Here is a 23628-nt window from a genome sequence, read left to right on the forward strand (position 1 = left end):
TAATTAAAATTATTCTAATTTTTTTAATATTGAATTAATATATTTAAAATAATTATTTTTGAAACAATGGTTGAAATAATCATATCAAACCTTTGGTTAGTGATATTGCATTGAATCACTAACATCACTAAATTTTATAACAATTGCTGAAGAGAGTCCTAAACTGTTTGGTATTGTTGTCGAAATTCTATTGAGAAAATAATTTTTTAAAATATATTAATTAAAAAATATTAAAAAATAATTTAAAAATTAAATTTAATTAAATTTAATTATAAAAATATTAAAATAATAAAATATTTTTTTTAAATTATTTTTTTTTAATAACGTTTAAAATAATATTTTTATTAAAAAAATTAATTTTAAATTTTGAAATCCAATGTCCAGGAGAATCACAATCTTAATCTTATGCCAATAGACTGCAAATGCAAAATAATACCCTTTAATGAAATTAATTTCATATTTAAATGGGAGCGTTTTTTTTTTCAGAAAAAAAAAAGAAATCTTCAAAATTAAAAAAAAAAAATGGTAGTTAGTGATAAAACAAAGCAAAGTAAACCCAAAACTATTATAAATTTAAATATTTCGAAGCCTCATTTTACACTCTCTGCTCTGTACCCACTGTTTAGCGTTGCCTCCCAATCGAATATCTATCAGTCAATCAGTAGGGTTCGCTTCGCTTTATCTGAAATCAAACGCACAAGCTTCTTGTAAGCTTTCCAATTAATCATGTCGTTGAGACCCAGCGCGAGAACTGAGGTTCGCCGGAACCGCTACAAGTTCGCTGTTGACGCCGATGAAGGTCGGCGGAGGAGAGAGGACAACATGGTGGAGATCCGAAAGAGCAAGCGCGAAGAGAGCTTGCAGAAGAAGCGCCGCGAAGGTCTACAGGCTCAGCAGTTACATCCCACTGTCTTTTCTTCTACTATGGAAAAGAAGGTATCCATGCATCAAATGATACTTACTGTGGATTTTGTGGGTTTTGAAATTCGAAGCCCGGGTTCATGTTTTTTGGATTTCAATTGGTTTTGACGGTAGTCATTTTTCTTTAAATTTCAGTTAGAAAGTTTGCCTTCAATGGTCGCTGGCGTTTGGTCCGATGATGGCAGCTTGCAGCTGGATGCCACCGCACAGTTTCGGAAACTGCTTTCAATTGGTATTTATGCGTATGTATTGTGCTTCTTAATGCCTTGATTTGCTGTGACTAAATTTCTAAAATTACTAATCTCAGAACGAAGTCCTCCAATTGAGGAAGTTATACAATCTGGGGTTGTTCCTCGATTTGTTGAGTTTCTTGTGAGGGAGGATTTTCCTCAACTTCAGGTCCGTATTTGTACTTAAAGGCAATTTCTTCCATTTGTCTCAATAATATGTTTAAACTAGAGTGGATTGCTGATATGGACCTATGTGTGCCAACATGTGGAATTTGTATAGTTTGAGGCTGCTTGGGCCCTCACAAACATTGCCTCTGGGACCTCAGAGAACACTAGGGTGGTAATTGATCATGGTGCAGTTCCAATATTTGTAAAGCTTCTTGCTTCTCCCAGTGATGATGTGCGAGAGCAGGTATGTAATATTTTAGCTGCTCCAGTTATTGCAATTGATGTGTACTGTTGGGTATGATTGGGTCAGGGAAAGCATTTGGGGATTTCTAATATTATCCCCTTAGTGAAACTGTAGGCTGTGTGGGCATTGGGAAATATAGCTGGTGACTCCCCAAAATGTCGCGATCTTGTTCTCAGCCGTGGAGCACTGCTTCCACTGTTGGCTCAGCTGAATGAGCATGCAAAGCTCTCAATGCTGAGGAATGCCACGTGGACACTATCAAACTTCTGCAGGGGCAAGCCACAGCCTCCATTTGAACAGGTTATTGTTGCTGATGTGCATTATTAGGCATGAATTGAAGCTTTCTTATAGCTGTTCTTCAAAGTTCTCAACTCAGGAAATTTGATGGGCAGGTGAGGCCTGCGCTTCCAGCACTTGAACGTCTTGTACATTCAACTGATGAAGAAGTTTTAACTGATGCCTGTTGGGCACTTTCTTATCTTTCTGATGGTACAAATGACAAAATCCAAGCTGTGATTGAGACAGGGGTCTGTCCTCGACTTGTTGAGCTCCTTCTGTGAGTAATATTTTATTGATTGCTTTTTTTAGTCTTTTCCTTTGTTCCTATTGTATAGACTCGATGGTTTAATATATTTGTACTGTTTCAGCCATCCATCTCCTTCAGTTCTTGTTCCTGCCCTTCGCACAGCTGGAAATATTGTGACTGGGGACGACATTCAGACTCAGGTATGATTTTTTTTCAATAGAAAAGCATTTTACAATTGCATTTCTCTATTTTTTTTAGTAAAAAAATGTTAATTATTCTTGAACCAAATATTTATAGGGATTAGGAACTTTGTGGGGCATCATTTAGTTAAAACTTGTGAATCATTAGAAACGGTAGGTCTTTATATGCTACAAGGCTACTATGTTAGAGAGGACTAAGGAATTTGGAAGCGTTTGACTGATGGTTGTAGGATTTTGATGAGGCTCTGGGTTATGGATCGTGTCACGGGTCGGTTGTAGGTGAAAGGGTACTTGGCCTTGTTCTTTGCTCAACCTATGGTGATACTCAATACAAGTTCATAAGGGAGCTCACAACCTGTGTAGAGAATTAGAAATAAAAGAAAAGACTGAAATCTTCCTCCCTGTTTATTCTCATTCCATCCTATGTATAAATACACAAATAGTGGGTTCTTATTTTTAGGAATTACAATTGATTGCTTAATTGGCTCATATAATTCAGAAATTTAAATTTAAAACATAGGAACTATTTACTGCATAATTCCTGCAAAGGACATCCCGAAATAATTGACTGGTCCTCGTTGATTCCTGCTTGTCATGCTTGGAGGATGGGACACCTGCTTCTGGAGTAAGATCAGGTGACCAAATGACATACTACTGACCTTGCAGTTGCTGGCCTTCAACCCGGTTGCCCTGGATGAGTGCTACCCATCCTTCGATTGACCAGTCCTCCCTTTCTACCCTGCCTGCTATATGCTTGACCCCAGCACCTATCTGTTGCTAGGCATGTATTAGATTTCATGGGTATTGCTGATATAGAGTGTTGGAGCTATTATGCAGAGTATTTGCTCCTACTATTGTGCCCTTTGGGTATGGTGTTAAGGGAGTTTATTCAGGATCAATATAATGTTTAAAATTTAAATCAGCTGATATGTATGCTTTTGTTAATATGAGTAGCATAATCAATCTATGTCAAGCTATCCATCTGACCAAATCTACCTCTCTGGACAAATTTTGTTTTAAGATCTCTGTGTGTGTGGGGTTGTGTAGTGATTCCTTTGTAACTCTACTTACATGATTGTTCTTCACATGTTTGATTGCTAACTTTGATGGGTTTCTTGTTCTCAGTGTATAATAAACAATGCTGCACTGCCATGTCTTCTAAGCCTATTGACTCATAATCATAAAAAGAGCATTAAGAAAGAAGCTTGCTGGACCATCTCAAATATTACAGCTGGAAACAGCGAACAAATTCAGGCAAGTCTATACAGCTTAGGAAATTCATGCTTTAAGCTATAATGTGTGACTTCGTTTAAAGTTCTAGCACATCTGCTAATCATAATTTAGAATTTACTGTCTGACTTGTTTATGTGGAGATCTACACAAAACACTTGAGTTCTTCTCTTTTGCTCGTTGAATATGAATTTCACTTGTACATGACCTTAGTCTTGATCTTTTGAATGATGTAGGCTGTAATTGAGGCTGGTTTAATCGGCCCTCTGGTTAATTTGCTTCAAAATGCTGAGTTTGATATAAAGAAAGAAGCTGCATGGGCAATTTCAAATGCTACTTCTGGTGGTACTCATGACCAAATCAAGTATGTGTTGTTTGTTGGATTGTGTTATGCCATTATTGCTTGCTTTCTCAACCTTTTTTGTATTACTTCCCTCATATCCCTCATTAGTCAAACTATTTATTGTTCTGTATAATAGGTACTTGGTGGGTCAAGGGTGCATAAAACCACTGTGTGATCTCCTTGTCTGTCCTGATCCAAGGATTGTCACCGTATGTCTTGAAGGGTTAGAGAACATTCTGAAGGTTGGGGAAGCTGAAAAGAATTTGGGGAGCAGTGGAGATTATAATTTGTATTCCCAGATGATAGATGATGCTGAGGGATTAGAAAAGATTGAAAATCTTCAGAGTCATGACAATAATGAGATTTATGAGAAGGCAGTGAAGGTTCTCGAGACATATTGGTTAGAGGAGGATGATGAGACCTTACCTTCAGGTGATGGTACCCAGCAAGGATTTCAGTTTGGTGGAAATGATCCCTCTGTTCCATCTGGTGGTTTCAACTTTGGCTGAAGGTATATATTACCACTTATAAGCATGAATATTTGCAATAAACTCACGTTAAGGTGATCAATGTAGATGAATTAAATTATTACCTATAAATTATGAAACTCTGCAAACATTTTTTTTCTCATTGGCCTATAACTTGTAATGATGGCGGAAGTAATGTCTGTTGATTAGGTTTTATTCTTTTGGTTTACAAATTTTGCAGGGATCTATAAATTGGCACGGGCAAATCACAGTGTAGGTGGAAAATATGTTGGGTAAAGTTCAGTCTGAGTCTCCATCACAGCACCTTGTATTTGTTTACAGTTTGGTCCTATATTCATTGTCGTTAAAGTGGTGCTAGACAGCTCAATTATACTATGTCCATGGTCTCACACCCTAGACAGAAAATACCATATGATGATGTGCTATGAAAGCTGTTCAGAAAGATCTATTGCTTGCATGAGCATGGCGTCCTCTCATGAGTCACTGAATGGGTGTGCTGCGGTTCTGGTGTAGGTATAGTTGTATGCAGAATTAGTCCTTATTTTCGTATTATTGGTTGTGCTAGTAGTTTATACACTAGCGGTATTCATTTTATCTTTGATTGCGTGAATATATTACTTGTAAACCTCATTTTCTCGATTTATTCAAGTGAAAGAAATTGAATTAATAGTAATTTTTTCGTGTGGGATCATTTTGTCATGATTATTGCTGCTCATATTTCGTACTATCAAGTAGATACGGCCAGTGGCTTTGGCTAATATTGTTGGTTTTGGTTTAATTTAGGTAGATTGAGATTATTTTTTTTAATAATATTAAAAATGTAAAATTTCACATTAATTTAATACATTTATAATTTACAAATAATTATCAATATTTTTTAATGAAATAAAATTTTAAATAATAAAAAGGTCTTATATATAGATTATAGGGTTAAATTTGAATATGTGAATTTGATGGATTGAAGTGAGACAAAGTGTAATGTGATATTGATTGGTCTGGAAAGAAATAGGAAACTAGTTTTGACGGATTCCAAGTTATGATGCACACATGGTTACTGATCAACGGTTCAAATGTGACATTTCTGAATGTAATTAGTAGCACTGGATCATGTCCTCATCATCCTCAGAATCCAAATTGCGAGCCAAAATTCTATTGAATGGCGCCATTTTTTTAATTTTTATAATTTCGTTGAGACAAAATAAATAAATAAAATTGCCAGAAAGTGGCGCCTTTTTGTTCATTTCAGCAAACCTCTTTGGCGGGTGTTTGTCTGTTGGGTCTGAAAATTTCCAAACCAGAGGCATTTTCGTCATTTCATATTCTCAGAGGGTTAGGGTTTCACCTCCCATTTATAAAGTGTTTTTCACATCCACCGGTGGTGCGTGTGGTGTGTGTCTGGGTCGGTTGCATTCCTTATTTGCCTCTGTACACTCCTCTTTCTCTTTTCAGTCTTCTGCTTAGTGCTCACTTCATTTTTGATTCTTCGTCCCCTCTCCCTGAGTCTTTGATCGTTTACTTCTCTGTTTCTTTACTTGATCTCTAGCTTATAGCTGCAAATTTGTTAGATCTCTGTCTGTTTCTAGCTCTTTGTTGCAATCATTTGAACTTTTAGCGTGCACCATTTCAAGTTCAGCTTATTCTTCGTATTAGTATTTCCCAATCACCGTATTTTTTGGTCGCTACCCACTTCAGCTTACCAGCTTTTCTCATCTGGGTTTGTTTTAGATCTCAAGTGTTGTTGCTTGAAATGCTGGATCCAAGCGAAAAAGTAAGCGAATTCGATCTGGTTTCTTGATTTGATCTGTGATCTCATCTAAATATTGGCTAATCCAGCTCCATTTATGTGACCTGTATGCAGGGATCAGAGCCTGAGGATATGAGTAGCAAATCCTCCGAAGGAGGAGAACATCAGCAGAAGAAGACCTGCGCCGATTGCGGAACATCAAAGACTCCACTCTGGAGAGGTGGCCCAGCTGGCCCTAAGGTAGAAATAGCTCGCAGCTCAGCTTCGTTTCCATTGTTTATAGCTTTGATCTGATTTGTGATTTTTAACTGTTTGATTTGCAGTCACTGTGCAACGCATGTGGAATTAGAAGCAGGAAGAAGAAAAGGGACAATTTGGGTTTGAACAGAGCAGCAAATGAGAAGAAAGCAAGGAAAGGGAACAATCATCGTAGTTCAAGCAATAACAGTAATAGATTAGGAGATGGGTTAAAGCAGAGGTTGTTGGCTCTAGGTAGAGAGGTATTGATGCAGAGATCAACTGTGGAGAAGCAGAGAAGGAAGCTAGGAGAAGAAGAACAAGCTGCTGTGCTATTAATGGCTCTATCTTATGGTTCAGTGTATGCTTAGAAGAATTTTAGGGAGGGATAGTAATGGAATCAAGAATTGTTGTATTCGATTAGCTGACCCAATTAAGTTAAAATTGTATGTTGTGATTTTGGGTTTGGGTTTCTTCATTACTTATTATTATTATTAATTTTTTCAAGCTTTTAGGGCTAACTGTATTTGGGATTTTGTAAGGAATTCAAGAAATCCAACAATTGGATATTGTCATTCTATTCTCTTTTTCCAAACATAGCAATTCAATGTGCTGTATTTTGCATTCCTTTGTGCAACCTGACTTGGTTGTAGCTAAAGCTATATATGTAACTCATTTTGACAGTTTCAAATTCGAGGGAAGAATTGAATTTGATTTAAGTTAATTATAATTTTTGGATGTAATTTGATATTTTGGTAGTGAAAAAAATTATAAAAATGGAAGAAGCGGGAATGAAAAGCTTAAATTCAAAGTGTCGTTGGTACGGTTTGTTGAGTCAGCAGAGCGCCATTTTATTTTCTTAGGAGCCAAACAGACCAAATGTAACGAACTTTGAGGGTTTCAAAATGTGACCCTTTTCCTTTTCTTTTTTCCCTATAAAATAAAAGTTCTTGCTTTATTCTCACTTTCCATGTGGCGGGCTCTATTTAATTTTATTTTACACCCAATTGAAATTGTTATTGATAAAAATAAATTTTTAAATATAGTAGATGATATTAAAACTTAATTTAAAGTTAAATTTAATATATATTACAATAAAAAAATGAAAATAATTAGATAATTTTTATAAAAAGATATATATAAAATTTCTTAAATACAAATTTAAAATTTTGAAAAATTTTCAAATTATTTTATAAAACTTCTTCCCAGTAAATGTCATGCTGAGTTCTTATTACTGCTGGTCTGGGCCTACTCAATAGAGATGGAAGACTACAGCTTTCATGGATCAATGGTTAGTCCTTGGGCCAATCACTTTGTTGGCCTAATCCATATACGTCCTCCCCTCTGTTTGCAAGCAATAATACCAATCTGCCACCTCACAGTGAGTCCATAGGATGCCTTTGACCCCACCACCCATCACCATACGTGGCCTCCAGCCAATTGTTCCTTCCTACATGTCGTCTCCTTCATAAACTTGGAGACGACAAAGAGAGTTCTCATCCTCACTCTTCTTTCTTTATGTTATGTTTGGATAAATTATAGGAGGGGAAGGAAAATAGAGGGAGAAATTTTTTTTTTATTTTTTATTTTTTATTTTTTCTTTTTATGTTTGAAAAAGAGAGAAAATAAATTTATTTTTTTTTGTAAAAGAGTAAAAGTAAAATAATTAAAATTATTATTTTATCTTTATCTTATAAATTATTTTTTATGTTTTAATAATTTTACCCTATACTGTTTATTTTCTCTCCGAATTCAAAAAAAAATATTGAATATTTTCCTTTCAATCCTATTTTTTCTCTATTTTTCAAATAAAAAAAATATAACATCATAAATATTTTCTATAATTTATTTTTCTTCCTCCCTCATTTCCTTCAACCCAAACAAGCTCTTAGAAACCTGCCCACAAGTACAAGTGGAGTCAGGCATTTATATATTTTATTATAATGTTAAAATTTTATTTTATTTTTTTTAAATATAAACCAAGTAAAACGTTAAAATTAGTTACTCCCGTGAGCTTCTCAGAGTGAGAAATCCCATCCTGTGTCAGAAAACTCTCCACATCATTCTATTTCTATTCTAGCGCACCCAACGGAGCTGATTTCATCCAACCATATATTACCAAAGCTACTTCAACTATATAGAGGAAACAAAAGGAAAATAAAGAATCCACCTACCTGCAGAATTAATCCTATCATCCATGAACACAACTTAACAGTGAGTTTGGTCTGTTGCTGAGAAATCATTAAGCTGAAGATAAAGCAATTGCTTTAATAATGGGTGACCAAAATGACTAATTACTTTTTTTTTAATTAATGTGAAGGGAAAGAAGATCAAAGATAGTTACAAATTGTTAACAAATTACAGATCGAACTCTACAGCAAGAGAGGGAAAAAGAGAGAATTAGAATTACTACTTCCACATTCTGTAGTGTGCTTCTCTTCCTCAGGATGAGGGCATTTTTAATTTACTCTGTTTCTTCTTCTTCTTCTTCAAAAGATCAAGTTTCAACAAGTATTCTCTCTTTCTCCTTAGCTGCAAATTTCCCAGATCTGCCAATCTGCCACATTATTTCAATTTCTTTACCTTCTCTGCAGTATATATCAAAACAAAGAAAGTAAAGTGATGGCAACAGCAGCAGCAACACTGTAACTAATAGAACCCATCAGCTTCACAGACCCAGACATGGAAGGAGGAGGTGGGCTATAATAGTAGAAAGGAAAGTAAGGCACAATTGGGTTAGGCGGAGGAGGTGCAGGGTAGTTCTTATAGTTTGGCGGAGGATAGTAATAGTAACTGCCGCCGCCTCCGCCGCCACCACCCTGTGGTGGTGGTGGAGAGGAGTAGGTGTAAGTGGAGGGTGGTGGTGGTGGAGAGGAGTAGGTGTAAGTGGAAGGTGGTGGTGGTGGAGAGGAGTAGTACGAGCCAGATGACCTCGGCGGAGAAGGTGGTGGTGGGCAGTTAGAGGTGGATGCTGGCGGTGGTGGAGATAGTGGAGGCGGAGACGAGGGTTTGCAACATGAAGAGCACATTGTGCATGCGATCTCGTACAATGTTCTTGATTGTGGAATGGGCGAGGGATTGGTGGAGGGTAGAATCATGAGAAGCACTGCCAGAAAGAAAATGATCATCTTGATTCTTTCCATTCTGCGCACAATCAACATGAGACTACAGATTTCAAGAAATGCAGTTTAATCAAGAAGAAGAAAAAAAGAAATTTTTGGCGGAATTCTTGAGAGACCTATAAATTAATGAGCAGCTGAGAGAAAGAAGAAGAAGAAGAAGGAGAGAGGGAGAGAGAGAGAGCAAGTGAGCGTTGAGTGGAGGTTGAAGTAAGTGTCTATTATCTTTGAAGCTACACCATTCATCAATCGTCATCATCATCATCATCTTTATGATGCTTTTAAAAATTACTATTAAAAACAAAAAAACGTTAAAAAGGAGCCTAAAGTTCTAAAAGATGACACCGACACGTTTTACTTTAAGAGATAAGGAATAGTGAAACCCTTAAAACGGTGAGGTTTGAATAGTGAGGAGGAGTCGTGAATGATGGGCTTGACCAGTTTGACCATGGTTCAGAAACGTGTTCATGCGTATGGTGGGCGTTCAATTTTGTGATACAGAGCGATTTTCGCAGGCTGGTTCGGTGGCAATTGTCTGCCAAATAACAAAGGCCACAACTTATTTAGGAATTAGGACTGGCCCTTATCTTTCCAACCCAGTATTGCATTTCTTGGAAAGACTAATTGATTATCGATAAACGGTCTAATTTAGTTAAGCAATGCTTTTATAAAGGACTGAAATAAAGAAAATGTAAAAGGTGCAATTTATATCAATAAATAACTTGAAAAGCTGTCTTTGGAAAAATAACTTGGAAAGCTGGCAATTTTGTTTTCATGTGAAGGATCTTGCACTTATATCTTTTGCTTTCTTAATCTTCTTTATTGGAGAGAGCTTTTCCCCTTTATAATATCACCCTTTCTAAGTTTCTCTCTAGTCATGATTGCTTAGCTTGAGAAACTCAAAACGTTATCTAATATGTCATGCTTTTTGCTTGCCTATTGGATAATGTTATCTGTTTTGATTCATTAAATCTTACGATTTTATTTTTTAAATTTCTTTTTTGAGCTTTAAAAGTGCACCATACATGTTATAAGACTTGTCAATTGTATCACTCATCACTTTTTTTTTTTTATGTGAGACTCTGTTCATTCCTATCCCCTCATCAACGAGTCATGTCCTCCTAATGAATTACTCTCAGTCACATATAGGATGTTACATAATCAATCGCTTAAAATTCTCATATTGTTATAAAAATAATAATTATTTTTAAATCTAATTAATTTTATCCGATTATGATATTATGTCATTCTTACATTGTTAAACTTATCTTTATATAATGTCAATTATATTAAATATATAATAAATATTTAAATATAAATATTTAATATTAAAATGATTTTTACATAAAGATGAGTTCGTAGCAATTGCAAACTTATAAATATATTACTACTACACAATACTCGGGAGCCTAATCTATGAATCAAGACAAAGTCAGTTAACAGTCGGCGGCTGCCTTATCCTGGGGGCCCCTGATGATTCAGTGATGGGAATTTCTCAATCCACTTTATTCTCATCCCACATGACCTGTATAGCGACGCAACTCATAATCTCATTTCAAGACAAACAAAATCACAACCCAATAACCAATATTTTTGACATTGTTGGTTTCTCTTGCTTAGAAAATGATTGATTATTGCATATTATGTGGTGGCTCTAATGGGCTTTCTATTAATTATTACTACTCAAAGAAATGAATTGGGGCAAGTAGATTAAATAAGTATATAAAATGATATCGTTTGATTTGTATCATTAAATTAATTATTCGAAAAATAGAGTTTTCTTTTTCACTTATATAAAGAAAATAACTTATTTAGGTTGAACTTGGTATGTTGGACTTTCTTAATTAAATGTAATGATATTTTATATTTCAATTTGTTACTGTTATAACAAGCACGCAAATCTAAGGCATACACATAAATCGCATAATCATACAATATTGAAAAGAAAAGAAGAATAACACAGGATTTGATTTAACGTGGTTCAACTGTAAGGCCTACGTCCACGGACAAAGATAAGAGAAAAAATTTCACTATGATGAAAAAAACAAGATACAATCAATCAGAACTCTCAAACCCTAACCCAGTGTATTTCCCGAATATCTCACAACTCTCTCGCAAAGAGTAGAATATTACAATATTTATAATGGTCCATATCGCGAGGGTGTTGCCTAGTGATGAATTTTGAGTCCGGGCCTATCGACCCATGCCCTCCGCTATCTCACTTTTTATCCCATTCAAATTGCAGCGCGAAACTTTCGAGTCTGATCACAATTTAAACCCATGAAAATATTTTCAAAATTTAAGTCACAAAAAATAACAGTTATACTTAAAATCATTTTAAGAGAATTATTGTTTTTTTATAATTTAAAAACAAAACATTTCTTAGAAAGTTAATTTGGATACTTAAATATATCTTGTATTATACCTTTCATAAAATAGATTTTCTGAAAGTGTATTTTTCAGAAAGTAGAAGTCGACTCCTTTACAAGGCAAATTGGCACCCAACCCATGACCCAACAAAAGAAGTAAATCATTAAACAACAGAGAGTAATCACATTGTAGAAATTTGGATTACTTGGGATAGAGACCAGGTATTGGTAATGATTAGCATCTAAATCCATCTATCCATTATAGTCCAGGAGTTTTCAGCTGCGCAAGAATAGACCCTTTTCTTTTGTGTTGAATATCATTGTCCTTGTCCAAGAGAATGTCTATTTTATATAGTTATTTATTTGCAGCTGCTCACCAACCTGAGTTAGGCCTCGCTTACAGGACACCGTTTGATGTAATTCGTGTGATGTTGAAATTATTTTCTTATTTATAAAAGTATAAAACTATAGTATAAAAGCTCATCCAATTCTGTTAAGTGAAACATAAGCCCACGACTATAAGTAAAATGGGCTGTTCTGATCGGCCAACCAGACGGTAAGGTATTGAAGTTGGTGGGTTGAGAGAACTAGGCCTCATTGAAAGAGCAAAAGAAGGGGGTAAAGTCTCCGGAGCAAATAAGTGCCTTTCGTTTAGCTTCTTTACTCCGTTAGTGAGATCATTTTCATTGCCTTTACGATTCTGCAGAGACAGTTTGACTCCATTCTTCCAAAGACTTAAATGGCTGAAGATTGTGGTGGTGAACTGGTGATGCCGTCTTCACCTACAATTGCTGAACTTTGGTTCAATTTGACCCTGGAATTTTGGACTCTCTTCCATCACCACTTGTTTCAGATCATCACTCTTTCTTGATTTGGGCACGTAGCTTTTAGTCATATATTTACACAAGTTTTCTTATTTACATGTATATATTTATAAAATTTAGATTAAAATTTTTTAACGTTTTACATAAATTACTGTTAGAAATTTATTACAGGTGAAATTATACATGCAATTAAATTAATAATCACTTATATAATTATGTTCTTATTCACAAGAACATAATAAAATTTTTAAGATCGAATAAAAATTAGTTTAATAGAAATCGAATCAAATTAATTTATTTTAAAATTAAAAATTAAATTAAATTAAAAGCCTTTTATTTGAATCGATTATGATTTAATTTTCTATAATTAATGAATTTTGTTTCTGATTAATATGGTTTGATTCAATTCAAAATGGAATCATGGACCTAGCATTATCATGTCCTGCAAGCTTAATCTATCCATCAAAGGATAGTTGTCTCTTAATTTTTCTTTAAAAAAAAGGAAAAATATTTAAAAAAAAAAAAGGGAAATGAAAGAAGCCTTTCTAGAGTAACGGCTAGTTGAAAATTTAAAATGCTTCAAACTTAGTAAGCCCATGGGCCTCGGATTCTACTCGTTATAGTAATTGTTTTAGGATTTTTTTTAAAATTTATTTAAAAGTCTAATTTGTAAGCACGCGTTTTGGGCCCACCGCAGACAAGGACGTGCCCGCAACATTAGCCGGAGTTTCTGCTATGTATCTCAACTACAAGGAAACGTGTTCACATCTGAATTTACCTAAATAGAAACAGGGCCCAATCAAATGTAACCATCCATAAAATCTGCTAACTCATCTCAACCGTTGGTTCATCCTATTATGTGATTACTGTCATCTCCGCCAAATGCAATTATATCCCAAACACAAGCAAACAAGGGATAAGAAAGGGGATTATTAGATGTGCTCGCTGGTCAAAAGGTTGACTATTTTTTATTTAGGTATCGTTGAGACTTGAGAGAGGTAAATTCATTTTACAAAATTAATAAAAATTAAAGTAATTATTCAGCTTCTTAGAATAACGTGACTGCTCGCAGCAAAGACAGCTTAGTGGAAGCTGTACAAGGAATCCCTTACGCGTTTCCCATTTTGTCATCGTTTTTCTCACTTCAAAAGGTGACAAAAACCATTTCAAATCCAGTTCTCTTTAGCAACCTCCACCCCACGAGTCATGGCTTTCAACTTCGATCTGTTCTTTTTGATTCTTGTTACAATACTACCCTTTGCGATCTCCCAGACTAACAACGTTGCACCGGCGCCTGCGGCCAGTGACTGCAATGGGATTTTCTTGTCCTACCAATATGAAGGAGGAACCCAGCTTAAGCCTACCGATCCCGCCCACCAGCCCTACAGATTCGAGTCTACGCTTAGTATACAAAATAGTGGACTTGATGAGCTCAAATCTTGGAAGGTCTTTGTGGGTTTTAAAAATGATGAGTTTTTGGTCTCTGCATCTAATGCTATTCTTGCTGATGGAACTAGCTTGCCTGCAAATGTTGGTAATGGTACTGTTTTTGCTGGGTACCCTATGACTGATCTCAAAACGCCAATTGAGACTGCTGGGGATCCCACTCAGACGTCGGTTCAGGTTAAGCTGCTCGGGACCCAGTTCGGTGTCCCTTTGAAGGATGTGCCCTGGCCTTCTAATGTCACGCTTGCTAATGATGGGTTTGTTTGCCCTAAGACTACCACGGAAGGTGAGTTTTTTTCCCCCTTCTTGTTTTGACTTCTGATTTTGGGGAAGTTTCTTTCTGAGTTTTTGCGATGTGGGCATTTATGTTTTAATTTAGATTGTCATTGTGCTTTTTTTTTTTTTTTTTAAAATTTTGTGGTAAGCCTTGCTTCTATTTTTAGAAAGATGAATGAAAGCTGATACCATTTCTACACGGATATTTGGTTTTCATTCTTGGATTATTTCTTTTGTCGTGCATCTCTTTCACAGGTTTTATGATTTATATATATTTTTAAGGTAAAAGACATGATCTGATTGGACATGGGAGGGGATTATTAGAGTATAAGATTGGATCTCTGTTTGTCAGAGAAAATAGGGATTGATCACAAAAAGTTTTAGATCTTCAGTGTAGTATACCCTGTATGTATGGCTGATATGATTGAGCATATTGTCACCTGTTTGTGTTGTAAGCTGTTACTGTAAGAGTTATCTCACTGTATATCAGTTTGATCTTACGAGGGCTCAGCTCCAGTATATGTAGCTATGTTTGATTATATTTCTCATTAACCTTGTTGCTGTTCTCCAATTCTTGAGGACAATTTCTTGCATCTTGGTCCTGTTAAGTCATAATGTTTGGGGAAAGGAAATTGAGCAACAGAAAAGATTGTTTTGTTCCTTTAGCTTCTTGAAATTATAAATTTGTGTATCAGTTTAGATTTGTCAACTCTCAGAGCATTTTCTTTTTACGACTGCAAAACAGTTACCCTCTCTGCTTGAACCAAATCTCTTCAGTTGTTGAAGTTTTATGTGTTCCTACACGTTTTAATTGGAATTTGTTTTGGTTTTCCTAGGTAGTATGATGTATGTTTGTTGCACCAAAGATCAGAACTTTAAATCAAACATCACTGTGGAGGAGGAGTTCCTGCCTCGCCAGAATGGGGATCTTACCATCATGTATGATGTGATCAGAACGTATGATTCCAATTATTGGGCACAGGTTACCATTGAAAATCACAATCCCCTTGGTCGTCTTGATAACTGGAAATTGAGCTGGGACTGGATGACAGATGAATTTATCTACACCATGAAAGGGGCTTATCCCTATGTTGTTGATTCATCTGACTGCATATTTGGCCCACAAGGTACATTCTATAAGGAACTAGACTTTGCCAATGTATTAAACTGTGAAAGAAGGCCAACAATAATTGACCTGCCTCCGACAAAGTACAACGACACAAACCTTGGGTTGAAACCCTTCTGTTGTCGAAATGGTACAATCTTGCCACCATCCATGGACCCAAGCAAGTCAATTTCAGTTTTCCAGATGCAGGTTTTTAAAATGCCTCCAGTTCTTAATCGGTCTGACCTCACACCACCGCAGAATTGGAAGATCAATGGCACACTTAACCCTGATTATCAATGTGGTCCCCCAGTAAGAGTGAGCCCTAGCCAATTCCCAGACCCTAGTGGCTTACCATCAAATTCAACTGCAGTTGCTAGCTGGCAGGTAGTATGCAATATTACTCATCCCAAGGGAGTAAGCCCCAGATGCTGTGTATCATTTTCTGCTTACTACAATGATTCTGTTGTTCCATGCAATACCTGTGCATGTGGATGCCCTGCTAGCACGGCAAGAACTTGTAATACGACTGCTCCTGCTGTTCTTCTTCCACCAGAGGCACTGCTTATACCTTTTGATAATCGGACTGCAATGGCTAGAGCTTGGGCTGAACTTAAACATAGAACAGTGCCAAACCCAATGCCCTGTGGAGATAACTGTGGGGTCAGCATGAACTGGCATGTTTATACAGATTATACTCGTGGGTGGAGTGCAAGGATCACAATCTTCAATTGGGATGAAATTGCATTTCCTGATTGGTTTGCTGCAGTACAATTGGACAAAGCGGCTACTGGTTTTGAAGCAATGTATTCATTCAATGGAAGCATTGTGAATGGCGTCAACAATACCATAATCATGCAAGGGCTTCCAGGGTTGAACTATCTTGTTGCTGAAACTGATGGAGCTGACCCACAAAAGAATCCTAGGGTACCTGGAAAACAGCAGTCTGTAATCTCATTTACTAAGAAATCTACGCCCGGACTTAATGTGGCTGCTGGAGATGGTTTTCCAACTAAAGTGTTCTTCAATGGGGAGGAATGTTCACTTCCTAAAGTATACCCCACAAGCAACAGCAATAGAAAGGGGCCGGCTGTAAATTTATGGATCCTCCTAGCGACTCTGGTGTTCATGCTGATGCAGCAGTAGCTGTCAGATGAGTAACTGCTTGGTTCTACTGTGGCTTCTAATTCTTTTCATTCTTTCAGGATTTCAATGTACACATGCTTATCCAGGAGGTTTCACATTACAAGAATTTCCAGAAGATACGCACACCGATATTAGTATATATGGAGTTTTGTAAATTTGATTATTGTCAGCAGGTGTGCTGTTGTCTACACATTCTGAATGATATATACAATACTTTAACAGCATTTTTAAAAGCGAATGTACAATTTGACATCCTGTGTAGGAATTATTGAACCGTGTTAGTGATTGGTCAGTTCAGGCCTGTGACCCTGTGTGCTTCATTTTTCACACGTTGTGCGATTGTCTGATGATGGTTTAGATTTTAGTTCATTGTTGAGTAAGCTTGCCTTTTTCGAAAGCAGGTCGATAGCTCTAAATGTGAGCTAATTATTAAATACATCGGGAGCATTAAAAAATAGTGCTCCCTCTCTCACAGAAAAGTGAGTCCTTCCTATAATATAGAGAGTAGGTTCTACATGATTGTGAGAGATGGTATATGTATACTAAGTGCACCTAATAATTTCTCCTAAATGTGATATGATGAGTTTTCCAAACTGTCTTAGTTTCTTTTTTAGAATACACTATCCGTGTTTGAAATTTAGAATTTTACAAGAATTTAATTTAATTGATTTCTTTTTAATCAATTCTTTCTATTAAAAGAATTCAATTCTTTTTAACTTTTAAAAAAATACTTTTTAAAAGAAGTCAAAATCAAAATTGTATAATGATTCAATTATTTTTTTTTTCTACAAATGATTTATTCAAATGAAGCCTATACTTTGTCTATGGCACAGAGTCCACTGCAATCATCAATAATATATGATACTTTTACCATCACAGTTTCTTCAACGCTGGCTTCATTATAACAAACATCACAGTTTCTTCAACGCTGGCTTCATTATAACAAACATCACAGTTTCTTCAACACTGGCTTCATTATAACAAACATAATATAACCTCTTAGAAACATAGCAACTCTATCAAATGATGAAACAGAGGCTTCATTATAAAAATGCATAGAAGGGCAAAAGGAAGAAATTAAGTACGAGAAATCATCCAGAAAAAAAAAGAAAGAAATAAAAATTACTCAAGACTTACATCTAGAGCAATCAAATGGACTATTTACTTCAAGGTGAATTCCTTAAATAAAAAATATAAATTAAAATCAATTAAAAAATAAAAATTTGATCTGTTACTAGAGTTAGCAAGGCTCCTAAAAATTCTGCAGATGTCTAAGAAGTTATCTCCATGACTCTGTACCAATGTTCCACAAGCACTCTAAAATTAGTTGCTTCTCTCTAGATTTTCCAACCCAATTGCAGCCAAAATTTTGCATGTATGCCTTGGCATTTCATGCATCGTATCTCGCAAAATTTGCAAGTACGTTCTGACGAAATATTTCATCTCAACTTCTTCCCATTTGCTGATTTTCTGTCCAAATTAAACCAGCTGAACATCATGACATGCACAAAGGAAATGCAGCTAACTGAAATCAAGCAATCCTGTCTGTCAAGCACAATGCTAATTTGAACTGCTTCCCTCTGGTTGCAGAAGAGATAAATAAATTCATCTGCAAAAGCAGGTACGTACAATAAGAAACCCAAATAGCTAAGAGAACTGCTACACAGGCATGTTATCCAGGGGATACCCGTCAAAGTCAAACTCATTTTCAGCTGATGCTATATGTCCCTGCTGCTGCTGCTGCAAAATTGAAGAAATTTTGACAAAAATGATTCAAAACTTTGGCAAATCAAAAGTATGAAAGCAAATAGAAAATGTTTTGGGGGAAGAACCCACCTGTTTTAGAAGTGTGCTCATGAGATCTTCTTGGCCAAATTGTTCAGGGAAGATGTTAATCTGACAGTTTGCATCAGAAACAATTTCAGACTTAACCCTCACTGAATTATCTGCAAAAAAAGTGTTGAAATGTCCAACATCTTGTGCATTTACACGTTCACTTGCATCCCCAGCTGTAAACATGGGTTTGCCTACAGCAGATATATTACTGTTCTGTCCAGTCCTTCGGCTTGAAGAAAACCCTTGATGAGATAAAACTGATGGCCCAATATCAAGATTGCTTTGCAGAGAGTTGTTTTGCTGGGAGGCATTGAAGGTCATGCCTACATTATGTAATTCCCAATCATGGGATTTGTGCTGATTCAAATCACTAAAAATATCGTAACTTGGCATGAATCCTACAGATCCTTTTATTTCTGAACTAACCTCTTCTTGAGGTACCCCCTTAGATGTGAGACTGGATATCCCCGGAGAAGTTCCCAGAGGAAAACTATTATTTGATAATTCTGCTGCGCTGTTCAAGGGGAAATTCAACATTGAAGATGATTGCGAGACTAGATTATATTCAGTACCTCTACCATTCTCAGTTAAACCATTTCTTGCTAACACTCCACCAACAACTGGATTAGATAGAATTGGCTGTGCCATGGATGATGGGAGGAGAGTAGGAACATGGTTGCCAGTGGCTTCATTTAGTGTCTGCCCCCTGGACTGTGATTGAGAGATCTGCATCAGTGATGAATTATTCTGACCACCCTGACTACCATGGGCATTAACTTGCATATTCATGCTCCCAAGAGATTGTGCTGAATGGTGCAAATTCGCAAGCTGCTTTGGTTCCAAGGTTGTTGGGATTCCATGAAGTAAATTCATAGGCTTGCCAGTGCTTAATTGTTGTTGTTGCCCGTCTCCAATTCTTAATTTTGGAAATTCAAAGCTGAAAAGGTTCCTTTGATCAACTATGGGCATAGGAATTCTGGACTTAACTACTGATCGACCAATCCCAGCTGCTTGGAGCGTGGCAAGGCTCTGTGCTGGAAGCTGACCAGTAGCAGCAAGAGTTTGAAGGTCAAGTCCATTAAGCGAGGACAGTGGACCATAAGTCGCTTCTTGGGGGGTAATAAAACCACTGTTCAAATTGTTCTGGTGCTGTGAAACCCCACTCGATCTTCTGAGATACAAACGATATTTCTGTACCATACAAACAGATGATGAGATTATATCAAATGGTAAGGTTTACTCGCCTAGGAGTTTCAACTAGTATACATATTATTCGAATTCTATATAATTCTTTGTTAAGCATATCTAGTCCATACCTGGAGGTGGCTAGCAACATTTTCTCTAGTGAGCCCAGGAACATTCATCAACTCTAGAATTTTCTTTGGGACAGCCTCTGTATCCACAGATCAATATAAAGAACACAAGAGGGCTATATGAGGAATCGTTTCCTCCAATGACAAAGCATACAAGGCATATCCAAAATAGGCAGCAAATAAGCATCAACAAATTGAAATAAAAAAAAAATGTAATGCTAATTATACATACTGTCAATGCCTAGTTGATTAACAGCTGCAACAAACTGCTGGTGTAGTTCAACTGACCAAACCACTCTTGGCTTCTTCAATGTAGAAGTATCATCCCTTTCCTCTGCATCTTCTTCCTCGTCCTTCCTCTTTTTTGAGTTTCTCCTATTTCCTGCATTGGCTGAAGATGAGTGATCTACATCCTCAGATTGTTTCTGCTGTCTATCTCCTTCTTCTACACTACCTGATTGCTCCAAGTGCTTCCATACATTCCTTTTCTTCCGAACCACATGCTGCCATATGTTCTTCAGTGCCTCCATGCCAACTGGTTTAATCAGGTAATCACAAGCACCACGGATGACCCCCTTCATAACAACATTTTTCTCACCATCAGCGGACATCACTGTCAAGTTCACAAATTATAAACATATATGAGACATCACATCAATCTAAGCTATTGAGCTACATGATGGTTAAATCTATCTACAAGTGATTGCAACCAAATGCTTACTGATAACAGGCACATCCATCTCTAGCCCAATGTGTTCAAGGAGTTCAAATCCATCCATTTCTGGCATATGAACATCACTTATAACAATATCATATCCATTTTTGTTTTCCCGAAGCAAGGACAATGCAGTCTCAGCGCGATTGCATTTTGTAACTGAAAAATTCCCATGAAAATTTTAAATCAATCAATCAATCAATCTAATTACACAAACATGAACCTTCTAATCTCTCATTAACATACATCCAGAGAGGGAAAAAAGGCATCAAATTCAAAATAATCTCAAGTATAAAAGGAGTAGTTTCAATTTGGCAGAAATGAATCATACAAAAACATATCAGGTCTAACAAATTCAAAACGTTAAACACTGCCTTTACTTTGGAGCAGTGCATAATTGCAGCTCAAATTACAACAGATGCGAAACCACACCCAAATCTAAAATATATTGAAATTATTCATTCCTACAAAATGTCTCCCTAAACAAAATCATCAAAGTAACATACCAAATGAAATCAAAATCATTTCTTATAACACAAAAATGACATTGCAGAGAACGAATTCACAGAAACTGTGCTACAAATATCTTGAGAAAACCTTCATAAAGGCAATTCCTGAGCATCTTCTCCAGAACCATGAGCCATGTTGGTTCATCATCAACAACTAAGACCCTTAAACCTGCCGGAAACTGATCGGGAACAACGTCCCCAGCTTTCCAACCTACACTAGAGCTGGCAGTTGACATGGATTTCTTTTCTTTGGTAAGATTCATAGTTGAAAAAACGTTTGATCCGAAAGAAAGAAAATAAAAAGAAACATGCAGAAACTAAAAGAAAACAAGTGAATTTTCACTACCCATTTCAAAACAGAAAGAATCCACTTAGATACCCAAGAATTGATAAAAGAGAAAATGGATAGATTTTGTACTATTAGAATAGAAGATTTATATATTTATGTCTATGTATATATAAATTTTGGGATTGAACGTGGAAGAAGACATAGCTTTGGCTCGCATCAGTTTAAAGCTCAATTTATCTGTTTCTGTTTCTGTTTTTTTCAATTATATTATTCAAAGGTGGGTCAGTCTCCTAGAAGAGTGGATCCAACTCAGTCTCACAGATAAGTTAACAAACTCCACCATATCTGCTCTGCTACAACAGCATCCCAACTTTAAATTTTTTTCTTTCTTTTTTTACTGTTTACTACTATTCTACATTTTTGGGTCTTCGTTTTTTACCACACTCGTTTACTATAATTTGATTGGTTAATTTCCATGGCATGCAACGACACGGTGCTGCAGGACCTCCTTGAAGATTTTAACTTTTAATCTAAATAGGATATGAACATGTATTTAATAACTCTTATATTGAGCTTCAAAAAATTTTAATATTTTTTTATTTAATTAAAAAATAAATAATTTTTATTTTAATAATTTAAAAAATTAATTTTTATTAACTCAATTAAATTAAAAAAAATTAGTGACTATATTCTAAAATATCTTTTTAAATTACATTTGAATTTTAGGATTTAAAATTTAAAATTTAAAATTTTTAATTTAAAATTTAAATTTTAAAATTTAAAATTTTGTTTCAATATGCAATCTCTTAGAATGCCTTTGAGAGGAACTTCCAGTCAGTTGATCGCTCACATTAATCAATTGGTTGGTCAGCTGCAATCAATTTACTTCACTCATATTAAGCGTTCATATACTTTAGCTTCTAAAAGCCATGCATGACTTAAATTTTCTTTATAATCCAATGGCTCAAGTAGATTTTACAATGAATTTTAATTTTAGTATTTATTGGGTTATATTGATATAGTAGCTTACCTTGTAGGTAGCTTTTTTAGTAGAAGAAAAGCTGTGAAATAAGTCAGCAAAAATTTATTTCATTACAAATCTTACAAAATATATTAATATTTATTTGAGTCAAAATTATTGAAGCCCAGCTTAGAAGTAGAAATGTGAACCATTAAATTTTTGCTTTTTGGGTCAATAAAAAATATCAATTAATGACAATTATAATATTTAAATATGTGAAATTAAATGACAAATATAATAATTAGACATAATTATTTTATATATTTCCTTCATAATTTAATTCTTTTCAAATCTTTATATAACTTAAAAGTAATGATAATCAGTTTTTTAATTAAATTGGGCCTATAAATAAAATAAGTTTCAAATTATTGAAATATTATCTCATTAAATTTTTTATTTATTAATAAAAAAATAACTTTTTAAAATTTTATTATAATTTTTTGAGACTAAACATAAGAGATAATTAAAAGTATTTTTATATTTAAAATACTCTAAAATAAAAATTAAAATATTAAAGAGACTATGGCTTTATTTGAATAGTTCGGTGTTAAGTTAAGGAAAAAAGGACTTGTTCACAATGTCGGGGAAAGAAATTTCTCTCTTGATCACTCAACCAATGATGTGTATAGTTAAAGGAGGAAGGTGCTTTAATTTTATTGAGCCCAAATGCCCCATTTTGCATTATAATTCCAATTTTATTTCTTGGCATTCCGCATCATGTTTTATTTTTATATGAATTTTTTTATTTAAATTTAAGTTATTATAAATTTAAAATATAAAAATTATGATGATATTTACCTATAAATTTTATATATTTATATTTTAAATTAGATTTAGATATATAAGTTCAAAGCTTGAATTTCTGCTCCTACAATACTCAATTCTCTTAATGGACTGGACTTGAAAATCAAGAGATCTCACACGCACACGCAGAGTCAGATTCAGGAAATTTTCTTTGGAAGCCAATAATACATTAATAAAATATTCATACATGCACATATATAATAAATAAAAATAATACAAAATATTAAATTATAAATTATTTTTACTAATTAAAAAAAATTAAAGCAAAATCTCTATAATACATGAAAGTATTAAAAAATTATCTTTTTATCATTATATAATTTCATAATATAAATAATATTATTTGAAAAAAATATCGATATTAAAATATTATATCAAATCTTTATATAAGGTTTAAAGTCAAATAAGTAAATGTAAATCTAAATAACTAGATTATATAGCATAATAACATAAAATTAAAAAAAAAATATTAAAACTAGTTTGATATAAAAAAATAAATATTAATAAAATAATAAATTTAATTAT

The 23628-nt window shown here is 34.9% G+C and overlaps 5 protein-coding genes across 5 annotated transcripts; 3 read left to right on the forward strand and 2 right to left on the reverse strand.

The window, feature by feature from the left end:
- The first annotated feature begins 571 nt into the window (after positions 1-571).
- Positions 572-5030, forward strand: LOC110633087 (importin subunit alpha-2). The gene is made up of 11 exons (XM_021781555.2): positions 572-936; positions 1057-1153; positions 1229-1320; positions 1432-1563; positions 1678-1863; positions 1956-2119; positions 2211-2289; positions 3415-3543; positions 3756-3883; positions 3999-4373; positions 4571-5030. The coding sequence occupies exons 1-10, from the start codon at positions 727-729 to the stop codon at positions 4369-4371; spliced, it is 1590 nt and encodes a 529-aa protein (XP_021637247.2). The 5' UTR covers positions 572-726; the 3' UTR covers positions 4372-4373; positions 4571-5030.
- Positions 5031-5209: 179 nt separating this feature from the next.
- On the forward strand, positions 5210-6909 carry LOC110633026 (GATA transcription factor 15). Its single transcript, XM_021781457.2, has 3 exons — positions 5210-6118; positions 6209-6334; positions 6418-6909. The coding sequence occupies exons 1-3, from the start codon at positions 6098-6100 to the stop codon at positions 6700-6702; spliced, it is 432 nt and encodes a 143-aa protein (XP_021637149.1). The 5' UTR covers positions 5210-6097; the 3' UTR covers positions 6703-6909.
- Positions 6910-8609: 1700 nt separating this feature from the next.
- LOC110633120 (extensin-like) lies at positions 8610-9708 on the reverse strand. The gene has a single exon (XM_021781601.2). It carries the CDS (start codon positions 9490-9492, stop codon positions 8932-8934), a length of 561 nt encoding a protein of 186 aa, XP_021637293.2. The 5' UTR covers positions 9493-9708; the 3' UTR covers positions 8610-8931.
- Positions 9709-13714: 4006 nt separating this feature from the next.
- On the forward strand, positions 13715-16943 carry LOC110633064 (COBRA-like protein 7). The gene is made up of 2 exons (XM_021781515.2): positions 13715-14375; positions 15202-16943. The coding sequence occupies exons 1-2, from the start codon at positions 13850-13852 to the stop codon at positions 16614-16616; spliced, it is 1941 nt and encodes a 646-aa protein (XP_021637207.2). The 5' UTR covers positions 13715-13849; the 3' UTR covers positions 16617-16943.
- A 661-nt stretch (positions 16944-17604) lies between these two features.
- LOC110633031 (two-component response regulator ARR2) lies at positions 17605-21492 on the reverse strand. The gene is made up of 6 exons (XM_058144934.1): positions 21078-21492; positions 20487-20639; positions 19998-20378; positions 19769-19845; positions 18453-19643; positions 17605-18353 (listed from the first exon to the last, which is right to left on the reverse strand). The coding sequence occupies exons 1-6, from the start codon at positions 21250-21252 to the stop codon at positions 18276-18278; spliced, it is 2055 nt and encodes a 684-aa protein (XP_058000917.1). The 5' UTR covers positions 21253-21492; the 3' UTR covers positions 17605-18275.
- Positions 21493-23628: the final 2136 nt, after the last annotated feature.

Source organism: Hevea brasiliensis, chromosome 4, assembly GCF_030052815.1.
Source record: "Hevea brasiliensis isolate MT/VB/25A 57/8 chromosome 4, ASM3005281v1, whole genome shotgun sequence".
Taxonomy (NCBI): domain Eukaryota; kingdom Viridiplantae; phylum Streptophyta; class Magnoliopsida; order Malpighiales; family Euphorbiaceae; genus Hevea; species Hevea brasiliensis.